At 37.0% G+C, this 24,203-nt stretch overlaps 1 protein-coding gene across 5 annotated transcripts in view; it reads right to left on the bottom strand.

Moving 5' to 3' along the window:
- AP3B1 (adaptor related protein complex 3 subunit beta 1) overlaps positions 1-24,203 on the bottom strand; it is a 356,383-nt gene that overhangs the window by 236,265 nt on the left and 95,915 nt on the right. For 4 of the 5 annotated variants that reach the window (XM_044266584.1, XM_044266594.1, XM_044266568.1 and 1 more), the window contains 2 exons: positions 18,824-18,899; positions 2,452-2,526 (listed from right to left, as the gene is read on the bottom strand). In XM_044266584.1, the coding sequence (XP_044122519.1) occupies positions 2,452-2,526; positions 18,824-18,880 (132 nt within the window). In that variant the 5' untranslated portion in view covers positions 18,881-18,899. Of the gene's footprint in view, positions 1-2,451; positions 2,527-18,823; positions 18,900-23,947; positions 23,974-24,203 lie in introns of those variants that run through there. The other variant, XM_044266577.1, reaches the window with a different exon arrangement.

Raw genomic sequence — 24,203 nt, 5'->3', positions numbered from 1 at the left:
ACATACATTGTTGATAGAAATGTAAAATGATACAGCTGCTGTGGAAGAGTTTGACAGGTCCTCAAGAAAACATTCAGTAACCATAAAACCTAGCAATATCACTGCAAGGGATACATAAGAGAGAAATGAACACACTGTTTCACACACAAACTTGTACAAAGTATTTATAGTAGTGTTATTCATGAGAGCTGAAGAGTGGAAACAACCCAAGTGTCACTGATGGACGAATATACAAAACTCAGTACAACCATACGATGGATTATTATTCAGCAATAAAGAGGAATGAGGTACTGATGCACACTACAAAATGAATGGACTTAGAAAACATTCTAAGTGAAAGAAGCCAGACAAAAATGTCACATATTATATGACTTCACTTATATGAAATGCCCAAAATAGGCAAATCCATAGACAGAAAGGAGATTTAATGGTTGCATAGGGCTGGGGACATAAGGAGTGACCACTAATGAGAGCAGGATTATTTTTTGAAGTGATAAAAATATAGAAGGAAGTCGATGGTGGTGATGGTTGCACAATTCTGTAAATACACTATAAATCACTCAATGCACACTTTAAAAGTTACAGCATGTTAACTGTATTTCAACAATCTTAAAAAGATGACTGACTACAGCAAAAATAACAATCATAGGGGTGCCTGAGTGGCTCAGTGGGTTAAAGCCTCTGCCTTCAGCTCAGGTCATGATCCCAGGGTCCTGGGATCGAGCCCCACATCGGGCTCTCTGCTCAGCGGGGAGCCTGCTTCCTCCTCTCTCTTCCTGCCTCTCTGCCTACTTGTGATCTCTGTCAAATAAATAAAATAAAAAATCTTAAAAAAAATAACAATCATATATTTTTAGGAAGTTTCAACATATTTAAAAGTAAAATGCATGATAACCTGGGAAAAGATGGGAAGGGGAAAAGGAAGTTCACTGTCATAAGGTTTCAAAGTATATGTGAAGTCTTATAATGTTACTTGAAAGTAGACAGTGATAACTTAAAGATGTATATTATAAATCCTAGTGGTAGACTGTAGTAAGAGAAAGACGGACACTGTATACCCTAGGGCAAGCACCTACTAAATAAATAAAACAGAGATACAGCTTTAATAGTAATATCAATATTTGATTATGGAAAAACTCCCTTATATTCTTAATTTCTACTTCTTATACTCCACCTATTTCCACCTAAAGCATCTGCCCTGATGTCACTAAGTCCTTGAAGATATTCTCCAGCAGAGATTGCCCCTTCCGTCAAACTTTCCAGACTTAAAAACAGAGCCAAGCACATTCCCCACAGTTGATATTCACAGTAGTAAGCAATGGGCAAAGAGGAAACATGTGTGCTGGCATTTTCATTCTCATGCGCATATCACTACTTTCTACTGAGTAAACATATCCTCCAGACCATCACTACCACATCAGTTGACAGTGAGATGCATGACAGACATGGTCATTCAATCCTCTTCTTTACTACCTTGTATTCTTTTAAAAACAAGCCATTTGCTCAGATCAATCTCTTATCCCTGTCATGGAACTCTTCATCCTACTCATCCTACTCAACGGTTTCTACTCAATGGGCACTTATTTTTCTTTTGCACTCTATCAAAAGTTATTAGTCCATCTGACCCAACGTTACCTTGGCCTCAAAGTTCTTTGAATTCCTGTTTCAAACACCACTTACAAACCCACACAGAGACAAGTAACTGAAGGCTCACAACGCATCCTGCCTCTGCCCTCCTCCTGCTGTACAGAGTCAGGGTATACCAGAGCTAAAATGTTTCAAAAAGAACACTACATTTGGAATGATAATGATAATGGAATGATAATAACTTGGGTTTCAAACAGTGCCCTTATACTGCCTGAATTTAGGTCCATTTCATGCAGAATGTGCGATCTTGAATTTAAGTGCCTAGGGCAGAATTTCAAGTAAACTGGTTTCTAAGATTACACAATAAGTTGCTATCATTCATCAAGGTGAATTAATCTCAATTTACTTTTCACATTCTCCATCCAAAAAATCCAAATACTGCTTATTTATTTACTTATTTATTTAAGATTATGGACATTTAAATTGTAACCAAAAAATCTAGAGATACGTAAGGATCTTACGCTGCATTTCTAAGTAACTGAAAAGTATGATTCTTTTACAACAAAAGGAATCATGAAAACTATGAAACAAAACAGCACTCAAGGGGCACCTGGGTGGCTCAGCCTGTTAAGTGGTTGAACATGACTCTTGGTTTTGATGGGGTGGTTATCTCGAGATTGTGGGGTCAGGCTACACACTCACACAGAGTCTACTTAAGATTCTTCTCCTCTCTCTCTCTCTCTCTCTCTCCCTCCCCCTCTGCACTTACCAACCCCACCCCCACTGGCTGAGCAAACATGTGCACACACTCACACTCTCTCTCTCTCTCAAATAAATGAATAGAATATTAAAAAAAAAAAGTACCTCAATATTTTTACTGGCAACATTCTTCACAACAGCAGGAAATAGTTCAGATGCATTTTTCCCTTTTGCAATCATCTGAAGAATAAAAATAGAGTATTAGACCTGAAGCCTTTTTTAGATTAGTCATCTAAAAATAAGACATAAATTCTACATACATTAAATATTTAGAAAATGGAATCAGAAAATAAGCTTTGGAATTAATGAGCTGAAGTCTTTTTGAGTTATCTTACTACTCATCTCAACTGCCTGCATCAAGAACCAATGACTTCTGTAACAATATAAATATACAAATACATAGACACTTTAAAGAAGAAATACATAGTAGTTTAAGACATATAATAAAATATTTACAGTAGTTTTCTCTGGCTAATGAGGGTATAAATACTTTTTATATATTTATGCTGTTCTTTATTTCCCAGGTTCTTATATTAAAATTATACTACATTTGCAATGGAAGCGGGGGTGAGGGTGGAATAAATGTTATTTTAAACAAGCTATTTCTCCCCTGGCTTTCTTTTCATGGGTCCCCCTACTTCTCCAACCACTACTTTCCAAAGTTCCCTTCACCAAGTCCTCTTCTCTGCCCACTAAAATTCTGGGCATCACCATCTTTTCAGGCTATACTAATCTACAATCTCTTAAACAACTAACATTTCATTCACCTTCTGGACTTAACTTTCACACACTATGGGGATCAATTTCCCAAACTCTAGCCCTAACTCTGAGCCCTAGCTCCACTTCTATAACTGGACATCATTAGATATCTCTTTCATCTCAAACTTGCTGTCTAAAACCAAACTTATTTTTCATTGATAAAATGACATTCATGCTATAACTTCCTATTTCCACCAATTTTCCCAGATACCAGAAACCAAAGAATTATCTTGGGCTCTTTCAAATCTACAAAATAACTAGGTCTCATTGTGATTTTTTTATACAATCACATTAATCCTTTCTCACTCTTACTATCCTAAAATACTTCACTATCATCTCAGAAAGGACTTTTTCTAACAGTCTCCTGTTCCTGTCCAAATTTACATCACTGACAGTTTCACAAGCTTAAAAAACTACTATAAAAGTCAGCCACTTGGTAAGATTTCAAAAGCCCCTGACTGCCTAAGAATCTAAACTGTTGGGCACCTGGGTGGCTCAGTCAGTTAAGCCTCTGCCTTCAGCCCAGGTCATGATTTCAGGGTCCAGGCATCAAGTCCTGCACTGAGCTCTCTGCTCTGCTTCTCATTCTCCCTCTACCCCTCCCCCTGCTTATGCCCTCTTTCTCTCAAATAAATAAAAATCTTAAAAAAAAAAAAAAAAAAACCAAACCATGTAAGTTAATATTAAATGCCCTCAAAGTTTGCAATATCCCTTTTAAGCACATAAATCATTGTTGTTCTACACAAATGCTTTTGACAAAGTAAAAATGTACCACTACCAGAACACTCTCTGGCTTCTCTATGCCTTTACTCATGTCACAACCCCAACTCAATTCTTTTTACTCTTTACTTCCTCCCAAATTCTAATCACACTCCCTTCCTGAGTCATCTCCTAATACCTGGCCTACCATGTAATCTAATTCTAATTTCCTCTAGAATTTTCTTAATTCACATTTTCCATTTGGAAGTTTCTATGTGCTACATTTTATTGTATTAATTTAGTGGTATGTCTACCTATATCCCCATTTCCTATACTCTCATTCCCAGAATATCTTTATATCTATTAATAGTCAAGACTTTGATAGCTACAAAATAAAGTTTAAACTATAGGATAATTTCCTGGAAAAAGATTCTTTTTTTGTTATACACTATATCTAGGAAACTACCAAAAAATATGGAAACTCTTAGTTTTATAAATTTATGACACATTTTAAAATATACTATCTGATATTTTGAGCATTATAATCCCAGCTAGCAATTTCCCAATAAGACCTTTCTATAGGATAGCTTAAAAATACTTTAATACAAGCTAGTCTTTTTATATTCTATTTCCTTACCTGTCATATTATGGTCTGAGTATTTTGGGTTCTCTAAAAGATTTTATTTGTTTGAGAGAGAGAGAGAAAGAGAACGCAAGTGGGGGGAAGGGCAAACAGAGAGGAAGAGGAGAAGGAGATTCCCCCCAGAGCAGGGAGCCCGAAGGAGGGGGATGACAACCTGAGGCAAAGGCAGACATTTAACTAAATGAGCCACCCAGGTACTCTGACTTAAGTATTTTGTAAATCTGCTGAGTAGTATAGAAAGTTCACAAAATACTGCAGCTAAAACATCTTTGAATGATTTTTACACCTCCCTCAATTCCCTCATCTATAAAATAAGGAGAGAGGGACCAAATGTTCTCTGGGGCCCATTGTTTCAATTATTCAATGACTACCTGAAGTCAGAGATCCTATCCTAAGGATTCCCCAAATGCTCTATAGAACACTCACTATTCAAAAAAATGTTAACAGATGACAGAAGAAAAAAATCCTACAGTCAAATTTATTTAACAATATTTGCTGGGAGAGCACTACATGCCAGGGACTACTGCCTTGATGATACAACTGTTAACAGTACACAATCCTTGCCCATTAGAGCTTACTTTCTAATGGGGGTGAGGGACAATAAATAAATTTAATATGTGAGATGGTAAAAGAGAGTACTGGGAGAAAAAAAAAGGACTGTATGAGAAATGGAAAGTGCTAGGGTGGAGATGGGAGCTGCCCTCTTATTTTGTTTAGTATTTTGCTAGTATATATTTCCCATCCTTATATTTTTAATCTGCATCTTTGTATTAAAAGTGGGTTTCTGGGACGCCTGGGTGGCTCAGTTGGTTAAGCGGCTGCTTTCGGCTCAGGTCATGATCCCAGCGTCCTGGGATCGAGTCCCACATCGGGCTCCTTGCTCGGCGGGGAGCCTGCTTCTCCCTCTGTCTCTGCCTGCCATTCTGTCTGCCTGTGCTCGCTCTCTCTCCCTCTCTCTCTCTGACAAATAAGTAAAATCTTTAAAAAAAAAAAAGAAAAAAGAAAAGTGGGTTTCTGAAAGAAGGGGCAAGATGGTGGAGGAGTAGGGGAACCTATTTCAATCAGTCCGCTGAATTCCACTGGATAACTACCAGAGCACTCTGAATATTCATGAAATCAGACTGAGATGTAAGCTGACACATTTCTGGATCTCTATGGGGGCAGAGTATCATTAGCCGAAAGGTACAAAGGACGAAGTTGGGATCACGTAGAAGGATATCGGAGGATAAACAGATGGGGGAGGGAGCCACCAGAAGCAAGCCATTGCTTACCCAATACAAAAGTGCCCTGTACTTGGGGACCAGTGATAGCTTGGGGGCCGGTGGCTGCAAGATGGGAAAGGACTGATAACAGCACTCAAACAGAAAAAAGGGTTTTAAGGGACAACTGCTGGGACCTGGCAGCAAGAGGCATGCAGCACCTAAGCTCAAGGTCCCAGGACCATCGGCAGGACCTGGGGCAGAATCGAGTCAGTGGTCCCAGGAACGGCAGCCGCGAGGACCAGGCTCACCCAAACCAGTATCACTTGCAGTTTTGGTGTCATGGAGTAACAGAAACAAGCAAGGGGCCTTGGCTGACCACTCAGATGGTCGCTGGCAGTGTGCATCACCTTTGGGAGGCTGCAGTATTCGACGGAGTTTGCAGAGGGGGAGTCTGTGTGTTCTGGACCATTCAGAGAGGAGCAGTCTGTGTCTTCTCTCTGAGACAGAGGCCTGGGTGCCAACAGTTTACTTTGCTCTGACCCTCTGAAAAGGCCCGATAAGCCACCAGAGAACAAGAGCCTGAAAAACCAGTTTCCACAGGACCCAGCCCCTTTACAGGAGGAAGGGCAACTATACCCAAGCAGGATTGACTGAAAAACAATGCAGCAAGCCCTCCCGGCAAAGACAAGCTGAAAAGGGGAAATAAGCACAAAACACCCATTAGGTCCTGATAAAACTGTAAAATCCGAACACCAGGGAAAAACAGTATATTAAGCTCCTGGCATTGCCTCACAGCCTGTATATTTCTTAGATACTTTTCTCTCCCTCTCTTTTTTTAAATTCTTTCACATGATTCTTGTTTATTTTTTTACCTACTTACCATTTCAAATAGGTGTTTAATACAACATATTCCATAGTAACTTTTTAACCTTTTAACTTGAACTTTTCCATACATACACTTTTTCTTTTTCCTTTTTTTAAATATATAGATATAAGCTTTAATGTAGTCCTTTTTTTCCCTCTTCAATACTACCTTTATATAGAGAGCAGTTTTAATTTCACTGTATCTCTGGAAAGCTGAGTTCTCTAACAAAGCTAACAAGATAGTCCCAGGAAGAACTAAAATACCTCTCCTCCCCGATATCGAAGGATTACAACCACCTTCCCATCACCACCCTCTTTTTATTTTGGGGTTTTTGTGGGGGTTTTTCTTCTTCTTTTATCGGTCTTTTTGTTTGCTTGCTTTTGTTTTCGTACTTTATAAATCTTACTCTTGGGGCTCATTTTGGCTGGGTTTTTGTTTTTGTTTTTCTTTTTGGCAGTGACTTCCGATTGCTCTGAAACTTCCCAGGGTGCACCCTGCCTAGGTAGTGGTTGATATTTTCAGCTACACATCCACTCAACCACAACTCAACAGAATGACAAGGAGGAAGAATTCCCAACAAAGACAAAACCCAGAGACAATGGCCTCTCCAGCAGATCTAATGGATATAGATTGACACAAGATGTCAGAAACAGACTTCAGGGTAGTAGCTATGAAGACAATAGTCAGGCTACAGGAAACTATTAATGGCAACATAGATTCATTAAAGGCAGAAGTGGGAGCACATCGGGCAGAACTTAAAAATACTATCATTTTTGTATTGCATCATAAGATCCAATCTAATCTAGATACTCTAACAGTTATGGGAAATGAGGCAGAGGAATGAATTAGTGACCCTGAAGACAAACTGAGAGAAAAGAAGGAGCAGGAGGAGACCTGGAACAAATAGCTTAAAATCCATGAAAACAGAATTAGAGAAATAAATGACGCCATGAAACATTCCAATGTCAGAACTATCGAGATCCCTGAGGGGGTGGAGAGAGAGAGGACCAGAAGATATATTTGAGCAAATTGTAGCTGAGAACTTCCCTAATCTCGGGAAGAAACAAGTAATTGTGTCCTAGAGGCAGAGAGGACACCCCTCAACATCAATGAGGGCAAATCAACCCCCAGACATGTAATAGTAAAACTCACAAATTTTAGAACCAAGGAAAGCATTTTAAGGGCAGTTGGGGGAAGAGATTCCTTATGTACAGAGGAAGGAACATCAGAATAATGTCAGATCTGTCCACAGAGACTTGGAAAGGGCTGGTAAGACATATTCAGGGTACTAAATGAGAAGAAGATGCAGCCAAGAATTCTTTATCTGGTAAGGCTGTCATTCAGAATAGATGAGAGGTAAGAAGCTTCCAGGACAGAGACTGAAAGAATATGTGACCACTAAGCCGGCCTTACAAGAAATATTAAGGGGAGGGCTCTACAGAAGGAGAAAGATCCCAACAGCGATACTGAACAGAGACATACAGAGACCATCAATAGAAACAAGGACTTCACATGCAACATGATGACAATAAAATCTTATCTGTCAACAATCACTCTCAATGTGAATGGCCTAAACGCTTCCATAAAATAGCAGAGGGTTGTAGACTGGATAAAAAGACAGGAGCCATCTGAATGCTGTCTACAAGAGACTCATTTTGAACCTAAAGATACATCCAGACTGAAAGTGAAGGGATGGAGAACTATCTTTCATGCCAACAGACCTCAAAAGAAAGCTGGTGTAGCAACTCTTATATCAGACAAATTAGATTTTAGAAAAGACTGTGGTTAGAGATACAGAAGGACACTGTATCATTCTTAAAGGGTCCATGCAACAAGAAGATCTAACAATTGTAAATATCTATGAACCCTACATGGGCGCAGCCAACTATATAAGCCAACTGTTAACCAAAGAAAGAGACCTATTTTTTTTTTAAAGATTTTATTCATTTATTTGACAGACAGAAATCACAAGTAGGCAGAGAGGCAGGCAGAAAGAGAGAGGAGGAAGCAGGCTCCCCGCTGAGCAGAAAGCCCGATGCAGGGCTTGATCCCAGAACCCTGGGATCATGACCTGAGCCGAAGGCAGAGGCTTTAACCCACTGAGCCACCCAGGCGCCCCAGAAAGAGTCCTATTGATAATAATACATTAATTGCAGGAAACCTTAACACTCCACTCTTAGCAACAAACAGATCAACTAAGCAGAAAATCAACAAAGAAAAAAGAGCTTTGAATGATACACTGGACCATATGGACCTCATAGATATATACAGAACTTTCCACTCTAAAACAACAGAACACTCAATCTTTTCAAGTGTGCAGGGAACATTCTCCAGAATAGACCACATATTGAGTCACAAATCAGGTCTCAACTGATACCAAAAGACTGAGATTATTCCTTGCATATTCTCAGACCACAATGCTGTGAAACTGGAACTCAATCACAAGAAAAAGTTTGGAAGGAATTCAAACACTTGGAAGCTAAAGACCATCCTGCTTAAGAATGTTGGGGTCAACCATGAAATCAAAGAACTTAATCAATTCATGGAAACCAATGAGAACGAAGACACATTGATCCAAAAACCTATAGGATATGGCAAAAGTGGTCCTAAGGCGGAAAAACATAGCCATCCAAGCCTCACTCAAAAAAAAAAAAAAAGAAAAAGAAAAAGAAAAAGAAAAAGAAAAGAAAAACAGAGAAATCCCAAATATACAAACTATCTTTACACCTTAAAGATCTGGAGAATCAACAAATTAAACCTAACCCACACAAAAGAAGGGAAATAATTAAGACTAGGGCAGAGATCAATTAATTAGAAACCAGAAATACAGTAGAACACATTAATGAAACTAGAAGCTGGTTCTTTGAAAGAATTAATAAGATCGATAAAGATTGATAAGATTGATAGTTTTAGCTCTTCCATTTAGGTCTTTAATTCATTTTGCCTTTACTATAGTATATATATATATATGTGTGTGTGTGTGTGTGTGTGTATATGTATATACATAGACATATATGTGTGAGGCATATATGAGGCATATGTGAGGCAAAATGAGGGAGGTCTAAATTCATTTTCTTGCAAGTGTATATCCAGATTTCTAAATTGTTAAGAACTATCCTTTCACCACTGAATGGTCTCTCACCCTTGATAAATATCATTTGATCATATTATGTAAGGGTTTATTTCTGCATGCTCTGTCAGGTCTTTGTCATATTACCACACTGTTTTGATTACTGCTTTGTTTCTGCTTTTTTTTTTTTTAAAGATTTTATTTATTTAACAGAGAAAGATCACAAGTAGTCAAAGAGACAGGCAGAGAGAGAGGAGGAAGCAGGCTCCCTGCTAAGCAGAGAGCCCGATGCAGGGCTCGATCCCAGGACCCTGGGATCTTGACCTGAGCCGAAGGCAGAGGCTTTAACCCACTGAGCCACCCAGGTGCCCCTGATTACTGTAGCTTTGAATAAAGTTTTCAAATCAGGAAGTGTGAAACATAAATTTTTCAAGAATGTTTTGGCTATTCAGGATCAATATGAATTTTAGGATAGAAGCTTCTATTTTTGCAAATAAAATCACTGGGCATTTGAAGGGAATTACACTGAATACTTATTCACTTTGATACTAACATCTTAAAAATACCAAGATTTCCAATCCATGAACAGAGGATATTTTTCCATTTATTTATATTTTCTCTAATTTCTTTCAGCAATGTTTAATAATTTTCAAGGAATAAGTCTTTTGCCCCCTTGGTAAGTTTATTCCCAAGTATTTTATTCTTTTTGAAGCTATTGTAAATGGGACTATTTTCTTAATTTCCTTCTCGGACTGTTCATTGTTAGTGCATAGATGCAACTAATTCTTATGTGTTGATTTTTTTATGCTGCAACTTGGCTAAATTCGTTTATTTTTAAAGTTTATGGTAAAATATTTATTTTTCTAAATATGAAATCATGTTGTCTGTGAACAAAGAAATTTTAGTTCACTTTTTAGTTCCTTGGCTATTTGAAGGACTTTTATTCCTTCTTTTTGTCTAACTGCTCTGCTAAAACTTCCAATATTATATTCAACAGAAAAGACAAAAGCAAACATCCTTGTCTTTATTGAAGAAAAAAGAGCTTTCAGTCTTTCATCACTAACTATGATGGCAGCTGTTGTTTTTCATATATGGCCTGTAGCATTATGTTGGGTCAGTTCCCTTCTAGTCCTTGTCTGTTGAGTGTTTTATCATGAAAGATTATTAAATTTTGTCAAACTCTGTTTCTCTATCAATTGAGATGATCATGTGGTTTTTTACCCCTTCATTCTGTTAATGCGGTGCATTACAACAACAGACTTTCATATGCTGTTCATGTTCTTCTATAAATAATAATAATCTAAATCCAAAAAGCCACATGAATTCTTTAAAGTCAAGAAGAAAAACAGGAGAAATTGCGCTTTTCTAAATTTTATGGTTTATTTTTAAAAGTTCAACAGTTTTAATTTATAAATACTGGCTAATTTAAAAGGAAAGAAGGAAGGAACAGAAGGGGGAAGGGAAGGAAAGGAAAGGAAAAGGGGAAGGCAAGGGGAGGAAGAAGCAAGAAAGATAGATCTTTCCCAAAGGCAACTCTTAAAAATCAGCATTCAAGAATAAATGAAGAAATAGAAAAAGAATTAATCCCTGATTTATATCCCAGAAAGTAACAATGGAGGGAAAATTGAAAGAAAACTCACTAAGGTGTATTACTACTAAAAACTCAGCCCTGCTAATAGAACTGGTGTTGATGACTAACAACATGGCAGAAGAATCTTGACCCTTTAAGCAATTTCCAACACCAAAACAACAAAAAGATGCCAGCATCAACTACAAGATGAATCCTTAAAGTATACACACAACTGAAACATTTTTGTTAAAGGAATGAAAGTGGAATTAGCAATGCTCAGAAAGATTTAGACTAGTATGTTTATTATACATTAACTGGAGACAGTAAAGATTATACATTATTAGTTTCTTCTTCTTACATGGACTTTCTCATTTTTCCAACAATAATAATGTAGCATTTATCTTTGGCTTAAGATCTTTCTTTTTTTTTTTAAGATTTTATTTATTTATCATAGAGAGAGCACAAACAGGCCGAGTGGCAGGCTCCCTGCTGGACAAGGAGCCCGATGTGGGACTCAATCCCAAAACCCTGGGATCATGACCTGAGCCGAAGGCAGCAGCTTAACCGACTAAGCCACCCAGGCGCCCCATGGCTTAAGATCTTTTAAAAAAATATTTACAGGGCGCCTGGGTGGCTCAGTGGGTTGAGCTGCTGCCTTCAGCTCGGGTCATGATCTCAGGGTCCTGGGATCAAGTCCCGCATCGGGCTCTCTGCTCAGCAGGGAGCCTGCTTCCCCCCACTCTCTCTCTGCCTGTCTCTCTGCCTACTTGTGACCCCTCACTCTGTCAAATAAATAAATCTTTAAAAAAATATATTTACAAAAACACCTAGAACTCTGAAACTACTTTTAATTTTTTTAGGATCAGTAATATCCAACCAAATACTCTGGAACATGTATGACTATGAAATAAGATAAAACAATAACTACAGGAATTTTAAGACTCTCATCAAAGAAAGGTTCAGATTTGCTCATTATCCTATAACTACAAAGCCAAGTAAACTAATCTGAGGAAGACCTTCAAGATCTAATGCTTGCTAAAAGAAAATACATCAAAGATTCAATACACTGGGGATTTCAACACAAATATTCCATTCCTCCAAGGACTCCAGATAGTCAACTCATCAGTATTTTAGCTACAAAATCTTGTTACTAATTCACTGTGTGAAACAACACATTTCGAATTCTCCTTGATCCACTACATTTCACCAAGCAAGGATAAAACATGGACATGTGCTATAAACATTAGACACATATTTTTCAGAAATACTAAGAAAAATAATGTATGAGTGCTTCAACTTGAGTCCTGCTGTGTAATAAGTGACCACAAGATTTTGAGGTAGGCAGCTTTTCTTCCCTAAGAATGTTGTGGCACAGATGAGACTTTACTTAATACATGAAACACTGGAAACATTGCTTCATGATTCTAAGTCTCAGATATCACCAAAGAAAGATAATAAAATAAACTGTATCATTATGGTTTCTCAATGTTAGATGTTGCTGAAAAGATTCTCTAGTGAATCACAGGACTACCAACTATGAAAGATACAGATATGCATTGCCAGCACTTTAACATATTTTAGAAAATAATGTGATTAAATACCCAACATTTAAAATTTTGGCAGATTAAATTCAGATATCTTTAAATGTTTTTAACTATGATGAAAAGACCTGAAAACTACTCTGCAATTGTAAAAAGTGACAAAACCCTATTTTCAGGGCTCATGATACATAAATTATAAAGAGAAATTTAAATTTAAAATTTACATTAAGAAAATACAAGTCTGGGGTGCCTGGGTGGCTCAGTGGGTTAAGCCTCTGCCTTCGGCTCAGATCATGATCCCAGGGTCCTGGGATCATGCCCCACATCGGGCTCTTTGCTCAGCACGGAGCCTGCTTCTCCCTCTCTCTTTGCCTACTTCTGCCTACTTGTGATTTCTCTCTCTGTCAAAGAAAGAAAGGAAGGAAATAAGGTAACTTTGAAGCCAATATCAAATTCTGACTGACTGACCTCCAGGAAACTATTTCTACCAAAAAAGATGTTTTGAAATGATATACACACACGAACAGAAAAATTTCTAAATGATTTTAAAAGCTTCCACATAGGAATATGGTATTAACTAGAAATCAAATTAAAAGCTGGAAAAAGTAAAAGTGAATGAATAATTGCTCTAACAGCTCACTGAAAATATTTTAAGTAAAATAACTGTTAGTTACTTAATAAAAGGGCAAATAGCAGGGGCGCCTGGGTGGCTTAGTGAGTTAAAGCCTCTGCCTTCGGCTCAGGTCGTGATCCCAGGGTCCTGGGATCGAGCCCCGCATCAGGCTCTCTGCTCGGCAGAGAACGTGCTTCCTCCTCTCTCATTCTCTGCCTGCCTCTCTGCCTACTTGTGATCTCTGTCAAATAAATAAAATCTTAAAAAAAAAAAAAAGGCAAATAGCAAACAGTAACTGCGTACTGAAAATAAATACTCAATAAATAGTATGCAAAAACACAAACTATTTTGAGAAAGCAGTAACAAAACAGTAGAACTTAAAATTAAACACTAAAAACTATAATACACCTATGAGAGAAATTAAAGATGACCAAAACAAGTAAAGAAATAGAACCATGACCATGAGTCATAAAGCAAAATACTGTTAAAATGTTAATTCTCCCCAAAATTGATCTATAGAGTTAATGCAGTTCCAATATAGAGCCCCGCAGGTTTTTTCTCCATATAGAAAATGAGTTTAAAATATCTGAAAATAAAATATAAATCTCTCATAACTCCCTGACAATGTAATTATCAACCGAGAAAGTCCAAGCACAGAATACTGAAAAACTGTTAGAGATAAGAAGAGAGTTCACTGAGAAACCTAATGCACAACACAGAAAAGTCATTTGTGTTCCTATATACCATTAATAATTAATGTTAAAAATATAATAAAGGAGACCATTCAAAATGGCTACCAAGACTTAAAAATACACAGAAATGAATCTAATAAGGAATGCACAAGATCTCTATGATAAAAACTACAAAATATAAATATAATGTTAAAGACAGGGAAAGAGAGATGAAAGCTAGAAGGGGAAGGGAATATATTAATTCCATATTATCCTAATCAAAGTTTAAAAACAATTTTTAACAGAACTTGGAAATTTGGTTCTAAACTTTATCTAGAGGATGAAACTTTCACTTTTTATGTCTCAATATTATTTGAAAATTTATATATAGATTCACATCTTGTATAATATATTACACTTGTATAATGAAGAATAACTTCTTTCACACTTATTGAGATATAACTGAAAAATAACATTGTGTACACTTAAAATAAGGTATTACTGTCAAGCCTCTCAGAATAACCATCACCTAGAAGACAAGGGATAACAAGTGATGGCTAGGATGTAGAGAAAAGGGAATCCTTTCTACTACTGGTAGCAATGTAAATTGGTACGGCCACTATGGAAAATAGTATGGAGGCTGCTCAAAAAATTAAAAATTGAACTATCATATGATTCAGCAACCCCATTTCAGAGTATATATCCAAAGGAAATAAAATCGCTATCCCAGAGATATCTATATTCCCATGTTCACTGCAGCACTGCTCACAGTAACCAAGATATGGAAACAACCCAAGAATCTTTCAACAGATGAATGGATAAAGGTGATACTGATACACAGATGTAATGGAGTACTATTCAGCAATGAGAAAGAAGGAATCCTGCCATTTGTGACAAAATGGATAGATCTTGAGGGTATTATACAAAGTGAAAAGAATAATTTTCAATTACTGATCATTCTATAGTTAAAAAAAACAAACTTGAGGGCGCCTGGGTGGCTCAGTGGGTTAAGCCGCTGCCTTCAGCTCAGGTCATGATCTCAGGGTCCTGGGATCGAGTCCTGCATTGGGCTCTCTGCTCAGCAGAGAGCCTGCTTCCCTCTCTCTCTCTCTCTCTGCCTGCCTCTCTGTCTACTTGTGATCTCTCTCTGTCAAATAAATAAATAAAATCTTTAAAAAAAAATTTGAAATTTACCTTTATGCAAACTTCTTAATGAGACAGTCTTTAAGTACTAGACATATAGGGCTATATTTATATTTCTTTTTTTTACATTTCTTTATAATACATTATTTATACCTAAATTACATATTTTTATAATCCAGATTATGAGAATATAAATGTTGATTTAACACTTTAAAAGAGTAATTTCAAAAATTACCAAATGCCACATTTCCAGATTTAGGAATTTCCACAGTATCCTCAGATTTAGTGAAATAATTTTTCCTACATGGAATGTAAAAGCCAAAATTTAATGAAATTAAGAGCAGTGCTTGCTTTATATGGTAGTGAGGGATTATAACCTATAGGAGACCAAGCTGAAACCATCCAAAGCAATCCTGATAATCAATTATAACTCTTGCAATCAATCTTTGACTTTTAAAATTTTTATAAAAATATTAAAACTCTCTCAGTTATAATGTATAGAAACTGAAAAACAGTTAAACTAACATTTATTTAGTACAATTTAGAACATTAGAAACACTGAACTCCCATCCAAGTACTAACCAGGCCCGACCCTGCTTAGCTTCCGAGATCAGACGAGATCGGGCGCGTTCAGGGTGGTATGGCTGTAGACTAGAAACACTGGAAATTAAAATAGCAAGAGTAGTCCGAAATGGGTTTGTCTATTCTCACCATGTAAAATACAGAACAAGCATCTTTTCTATGTTTTAGTGAATTACCAAACTCCTGTTCAAATTTGTATCACCTTCCAACTTTAATCCTTGGCACTTCCAATATTATAAATTATCTTCCAGAGTTCCTCTAATGTGAAGTTTTTTTGGCACCATTTCTTTCTCTGGCATTTCTTCATCCTTTCATCACAACCATTTCCCTTACTTATGTTGAAAAGCTCACCTTTACCACATTCTTCCAGCTACATAAATTAGAGTCTCTCAAAAAATGGCTGTGTCACCATTCCCACTCTTGGCTCTTTCTCTATAACTCCATTTACATTCTACCTGATTTTCATTTCCAATGTTACCACTTTTTTCATTTTTTAAGATTTTATTTATTTGTCAGAGAGAGAGAACAAGCAGGGGAAGCAGGTGGCAGAGGGAGAAGCAGGGCCAGATCCCAGGACTCTGGGATCATGACCTGAACTGACGGTAGAATGGAGGTAGATGCTGCCTGAAACCACCCAGACATCCCAAGTATTAACACTTTTATTTCTTTGCTGCATTTTATTCTTTGCTGACCAAATCTCTCATTATCCATTTTTATAAAATGTCAAGTGAGTTTCTCACTGGGAAGCAAGGAGGGAACACAACGACATGTTTTGCTGTCTGTACCTAAACCAAGTAATGTACACAGTGACAAATCAATAAAAGATTTTGAAAGAAGTGACATGACTGGTCACTGATCATGATGCATATTTGTTATCTATACAGTGAGTTGTGAACTTAAGAGTTACTGGTGAAGTTTGCACATTATGCAATTACTCTGTTAATAAGCCCTATAACTGAAATTTGAACTATGTTGTTTTGGGATTGGTATTATTTAACTCAACTATGTTAACTGAAATCTGTGTATTATCAAAGCCATGTAAAGCAAAAACTACTTATCCAGAAATGCAATTATTTATATGGCTTAGTGTTAACAACTGAAAAATTTACAAAGAATCTTGAACATGTCCCCTATATTACCAAATGACATAAACCTGAATTTAAGAATCAAATAACCTGCAGGTATTCTACAGATGCAGTTAGTCCTTAACTTTTATAAATCTGATTTTCTTAACAAGTCATTTTTTAACACAACATATTGAAACTGATAATTACCTTTCATAAAGGTGATTTGAATTTAATATGTAAGAAAAGAAAGGAGGGGCGCCTGGGTGGCTCAGTGGGTTAAGCTGCTGCCTTCGGCTCGGGTCATGATCCCAGGGTCCTGGGATCGGGCCCATGTTGAGCTCTCTGCTCAGCAGGGAGCCTGCTTCCCTTCCTCTCTCTCTCTGCCTGCCTCTCTGCCTACTTATGATCTCTGTCTGTCAAATAAATAAATAAAACCTTTAAAAAAAAAAAAAAAAAAAAAAAGAGGGCGCCTGGGTGGCTCAGTGGGTTAAGCCGCTGCCTTCGGCTCAGGTCATGATCTCAGGGTCCTGGGATCGAGTCCCGCATCGGGCTCTCTGCTCGGTGGGGAGCCTGCTTCCTCCTCTCTCTCTCTGCCTGCCTCTCTGCCTACTTGTGATCCCTCTCTCTGTCAAATAAATAAATTTAAAAAAAAAAAAAGAGATTTCAAAGTCTCATTTGGTAGCATTTCCTTCTGGAAAACAGTATTGTTTCAGTTGTGTTGTCACATTATACTATTTCAGTTGTGCTGTCACCTTATTATAAGAGTTTATTTGTGCAATTATACAAGTATATTACATTTTGACATTATATAAAAATATGTGGGAAATAAAATCAACAATGGTAGTGATAAAAAAAATAGAAGCAATAAGAAACAAAGGTTTTGTGAATTTAATTCCACTGAGAAAAAATCAAAACTCTTTAGCATTAGACAATCACTGAATTAAACAGTGTTTTCACTTTGAATGCAAAAAAAAAGTGTGCATACAATACAAACTGCAAAAACATTTTATTAAAAATTGTATATACAACTAAAAACTGCATTATATTTTTAGCTTACTGACAACTGAACTCCTCTAATAACTTATTAGTAAATTGTTTAAATTTTACATTACAATTGAAAACTGGTTAATGTTCTTACACTTACTAATATTCATTAGAACCTCTATGATACAGGGCATCTGGGTTGCTCAGTCAGTCAAACATCTGCCTTTAGGTTGGGCCCTGATCTCAGGGTTCTGGGATCAAGCCCTGCATCGGGCTCCTTGTTCTGTGGGGAGTCTGCTTCTCCCGCTCCCTCTGCTCCCACCCATCCTTGTGCTCTTTCTCTCAAATAAATAAATAAAATTTAAAAAAAAAAAAAAAAAACTTCTATGTTCTTTTTTTGTTATTGTTATTGGTAGTAAGGGAACTTGAAACACAGAAGACTGCTCACAATTTTTAGGCCATTAAATGACACAAGAAAATCCTTTCACTAATCTAGACTCCTTCCACGTAGGAAGTCAAAATAATGTTGTAAATAATGTTATTTTGTCTTTAAAATGATTAGCTCTTTCTACCTCAGAGGAGAAAAATTTTGATATTAGAGATGGGGAACTTAGAACACAGAAAAGATGGAATTAAAACTCAAGCTCTGGGGGCGCCTGGGTGGCTCAGTGGGTTAAGCCGCTGCCTTCGGCTCAGGTCATGATCCCAGGGTCCTGGGATCGAGTCCCGCATCGGGCTCTCCGCTCTGCTTTCCTGTCTCTCTCTCTCTCTCTCTCTCTGCCTGCCTCTCTGCCTACTTGTGATCTCTCTCTGTCAAATAAATAAATAAAGTCTTTAAAAAAAAAAAAAAAAACCTCAAGCTCTGGAAAAAAAAAACAAAAAGCAAAACTCAAGTATTGGAATTGTGACACTCCAAAGTTCTTCCAAAACATTTTAGACAGGAAATACTAAGTTAATATAAAGGGAAAATGAGATATTTGACTTGGTACTAAATATATTATTTAACATATATTTAATATAATCACTACGTGTCCCTTTTCCAAAATTGAAATTATCTATTTTACCTACCCCAACGATCCGTTTCATAGCATCCAATTTAGCAGAATCTTTGTTGCTTTCCAACATTTGCTTTAGATCTTCATTCCTATATAAAAGATAAGAAAAAAACCTCCATATTTCAATTTTTACATTATATAGTTATTAAAATACAGTTCTTAAAAATTAGAAATAATGGGCGCCTGGGTGGCTCAGTGGGTTAAGCCTCTGCCTTTGGCTCAGGTCATGATCTCAGGGTTTTGGGATTGAGGCCCACATCAGGCTCTCTGCTCAGCAGGGAGCCTGCTTCCCTCTCTCTGCCTGGCTCTCTGCCTACTTGTGACCTGTCATATAAATAAAAATAAATAAATAAATAAATAAATAGCCCTGTCTTTTAAAAAAAATTAGAAATAATGAATATTACAAAACTTCATTCTTAAATATAATTAAATATATATTTTCATCTACTCTACAGATATTGAAGTGCTATATTGTAATGAAGCCCATCAATCATACAAAAATATAAAACTGTACCTCAGTTCTGGGTAAAATATCTAAGTGAACATAGGCATAAAGATTCTCCCATCTAAAAATCTCCTCTGCATTAATCATCAAAAAGAAAAAAGGAAAATTCTTGAATTACCACTAAAATATTTTCATAAGCCAAAAAGCAAGAATTTTCTTTTCTCAAGAAAGAACACTCATCAAGAAAGGCTCACTCGGGGCGCCTGGGTGGCTCAGTGGGTTAAGCCGCTGCCTTCGGCTCAGGTCATGATCTCAGGGTCCTGGGATCGAGTCCCGCATCAGGCTCTCTGCTCAGCAGGGAGCCTGCTTCCTCCTCTCTCTCTGCCTGCCTCTCTGCTTGCTTGTGATCTCTCTCTGTCAAATAAATAAATAAAATCTTTAAAAAAAAAGAAAGAAAGAAAGGCTCACTCAAACCATCCCTTTTTAATCCCTACCTCTCCTCCGTCAAAAAAAAAAAAAAAAAAAAAAAAAAGAGGGGCGCCTGGGTGGCTCAGTGGGTTAAAGCCTCTGCCTTCGGCTCAGGTCATGTCCTGGGATCGAGCCCCACGTCGGGCTCACTGCTCAGCAGGGAGCCTGCTTCCTCCTCTCTCTCTCTGACTGCCCCTCTGCCTACTTGTGATCTCTGTCTGTCGGGTAAACGAATAAAATCTTTAAAAAAAAAAAAAAAAGAACTTGAACATGTAAAGCCAATTTTAACACTTGAATGAGAAGACAAGGTGATGAACCAGAGTAGTTAGTTAGTAGTAAGGATGAAAATGTAGGATAGATGCAAGAACTACCTACAAGTTGAAATCAGTGCAATGCAGTGACAGTGAAGAATGAGACTGGGACACTCAGTAAGGATAGTCTGTGTTTCCAATTTGGACTGACCATGCAGATGACAATGCTACCATGTAAGATATAATAGACACTTCCTATTTCCCAAAACTAATTGCTATATAAACATCCTTAAAAGTGCAGAACAAAAACTATCACTACCTTACACAGAAAAACTGAAAAAAAGAAAAACGTAAGAACACTTTTTTTTAAGATTTTATTTGAGAGAGACAGACAGACCACAAGCTGGGGGAATGGAAGGCAGAGGGAGAGGGAGAAGCAGGCTCCCCACTGAACAAAGAGCCAAACACTAGGCAGAGACACATGCAGACACTCAACCTGACTGAGCCATCCAGGTACCCCCTAATCCACAACAAATTATTTTGCTCACAACTGATCTGCTACTATTCTAAGTGAAACTTCTCCCAGCATATTCTCCCAAAATATTCCTCTTAGCTAAAGAAGATCTGTAATTTGCAATCTCTAATCATTTTTCCTTCAACACGAAAGGACAGATTTTTAAAACAGTTATATAGCTAGGCAAAGAGTTCTCACACTTGACACCAAAAGTACAGTCCATAAAAGGGAACACCAATAAACTGGATCTCATCAAAATTTAAAACTCTTTCTCCCCATTAAGAGGAAGAAAAAGAATAGAGACTGGCAAAACTATCTGCAACCATACTGCACATATTGCACATAATCGATAAAGGACTAATATCCAGACTATATTTCAAATTTGAAAATTCAACAGTTAACAAAAAAAATTTCAATTAGAAAAGGGACAAAGACATTGCTATGGATTGAACTATGTTTCCTCAACCCCAAAGGTGACTTTACTAGGGCCTTTAAAGAGATCAGTAAGGTTAAATAAGGTCATAGGGGTAGAGCTCTAATCCAGTAAAAATGGTGTTGTCCTAAGAAGAGAGAGAGAGACATCACTGGTGCACACCCACAAAGAAAAGGCCATGTGAGAACAGAGAAAGGAGACAATCAAATGTAAGCCAAGCAGAGGCCTCAAGAGTAATCAAACCAGGAATTCCAGTATCCTGGGAGAACTGTGAGAAACTGTGAGAAGTAAATCTCTGTTGTTTAAACTACACAGTCTATATTTTGTTAAGACAGCCATAACAAACCAATAGATTTTGGTACCCAGAAATGTAATGCTGCTATAACAAACCTAAAAATGTGCAAGTGGCTTTGGAATTAAGTAATGGATAGAGGCTGGAACAGTTTGGAGGTGCATATTTAAGACAAAAAAAACAAAAAACAAAAAAGCTTAGATTGCCTTAAAGAGAGTGTTAGTAGGAATATGGATGTTAAAGGTGATCATGATGAGATCTCACATGGAAATGAGGAGCATGTTATTAGAAACTGGAAGAAAGGCAATCCTTGTTATAAAGTGGAAGGAACTTGTCTCCTAATTTTCTTCTAGTGTTGTATGGAAAGTGGAAGTTAAAAGTGATGAACTTGGATATTTAGCAGACAAGATTTCTAAGCAAAGTATTAAAGGCACAGCCTGGTTTCTCCTTGTTTCTTATGATACAAGTGAGAAAGATAAACTGAAGGAAATGTTAAGCAAAAAAAGAACTAGAACTTGAAGATTTGGAAAATTTTCAGCCTATCTATATCGCAAAATATAAGACCTTTTTCAAAAGTGTGGCTAGAAAATTATTTCACCAAGATTACATGGGTACCAACTCATGAATATAAGCAGGTGACAGAGCAGAAGCCAGAGAGAGAGATGGGATTATACCACAGAGACACTGCCAGCTTGGAGTAAAAGGGAGAGAAAAAACAAAATGAGGGAAGTCTGTCGGACTTCGGGATTCTACACGACAGGACAGCATGAGGACACAGAGAGATGTCAGCCACTGGTACACCAAGGAGACAGGCCTGAGAAGAAACCAAACCTGCCTTCAGTCTGATGGTAGATGTTTAGCCTCTAGAACAGTGAGAAATAAATTTCTGTTAATCAAGCTACCCATTTCGTGGCATTCTCTAATGGCAGCCTTGGCAAACTAATACAGACATCAACAATTCACTAAAGGAGATAAACATTGCAAAAGGCATATGAAAAGATAATTGCATTACCTATTAGGGAAATACAAATTAAAACAACAGCAAGATATAACTACATATATATCAGAATGGTCTCATCTAAAATTTTTAAAAAATGGGGCACCTGGGTGGCTCACCGTTGGTTAAGCACCAACTCTTAATTTCAACTCAGGTCATGATCTCAGGATCATGAGATTGAGCCCCGCACTGTGCTCTTCGCTGGGTGTGCAGCCTACTTAAGATTCTCTCTCCCTCTCCTTCTGCCCCTCTACCCACTCTCACATGCTCTCTCTCGAAAGAAAAAAAGAAAGATTAAGTTAAATTTAAAAACAGTAACAACACCTAATGATAGAACAGAGAGGAACTGGATCACTGATTTCCTGCTGGTAGAAACTTAAAGGGTTACAGCCACTCTGGCAGTTTGGACAACCAAGTAATTTCACTGTTGGGTATTTATCTCTGGGAAATGGAAACTGATACACAAAAACCTGCACACAGGAATTCATAGCTGCTTTCATCCCTATTAGCCAAAATGGAAACCCAGATGTCCATCAACAGATGAATGGTTCAGCATGGAATACCACTCATCAGGTTGGATAAACTATTGATACATAAGACAACTCTGATTAATCTCCACAGAAATATGCTGAGTGAGAAAAGTTAATTCTAAAAGGCTAAATACTGTATTATTCTATTTATATAATAATTGTGAAATAACAAAATTATAAATTATAGAATAAAAAAATAAAGACAAATTATAGAAGCAGAGAAAGGTCAGTGGCTTCTGCACATTAAGATCAAAAAAGGGAAAGGCGATTATAAAAGGGAGATGGAACAGTTATGCATCTTTACTGATGTGATGATGATACATGACACAAAACAGAAGAGAGGACACACACACAAGTAAGTACAAGTAAAGTCTTAAGTTCAATCTAAAAAACCAATTATATAACAATTAATGGTTCATTTATAAGAAGACAAAGAAGCCAATCCAAAATGAATGGTTAAAAAAAAAAAAAATGGTCAAGTGCCTGGCTAGCTCAGTGGAACATGTGGCTCTTGATCTCAGTTATAAATTCAAGCCCCACCTTGGTTGAAGGGATTACTAAAAAATAAAACCTTAAAAAAAAAAAAAAAGAATGGTTAAAATATGTCAAGACATTTCACAAAAGATCAGGAATACCAGTAAGCATATTAAAACGCACTTAAGATTATTAACTATCAGGAAAATCCATATTAAATGAGATATCATTAACACCCAATGGAGGAACTGAAATTAAGAGATTGACAATAACAAATGTTGCCAAGGCTCTAGAGAAATGAGAATTCACACATATTATTGGTGGGACTGTAACAACAACAAAAACACACACATACACACACACACTCTTTGGAAAACTGGGTGATTCTTATAAATTTAAACATAAGCCTATCATGTGACCCAGTCGATTCCATTTCTCAGAGAAATAAAAACATATTTCCACATAACAACTTACATGAACATTCATAGCAGCTTTATTAGTAATAGTAAAAAACTGGAAGAAATATAAATATCCATTGGTAAAACGTGACTTAGCCAAATACTGGAATACTACCCAGCTATAAAAACTAATTACTGATAGATGCAACACAGTGGATGAATTCTTAAAATCATTATTCTGAGTGAAAGAAGTCAGACACAAAACAGCATGATTTAATTCATTTAAACTTACAGAAAAGGCAAACTAATCGAGACTGAAAGCAGGTAAGTCATACCCCAGGGCCATGGAGTAGAGGAAGAAATGGAGAGCCAAGGAACGTAAGAAAACTTTATTTCATAAGATGGTGGAAATGTTCTGTATCTTCTTCACTGTGGTGGTGACTTCACTGGTACAGATACCTGTCAAAACATCTAATTACCACCTTTGGGTGGATGATTTATTATATGCAGATCATACCTCTGTAAAGCTAATAGTAAAAACATTCATAATGTTTTATTCACGTGTGAATAAGATGCCGTGTTCTTCTAAAG

The sequence above is a fragment of the Neovison vison genome, chromosome 1 (assembly GCF_020171115.1).
Source record: "Neovison vison isolate M4711 chromosome 1, ASM_NN_V1, whole genome shotgun sequence".
Lineage (NCBI taxonomy): Eukaryota > Metazoa > Chordata > Mammalia > Carnivora > Mustelidae > Neogale > Neogale vison.
This window is presented reverse-complemented; position numbering and strand designations above follow the sequence as displayed.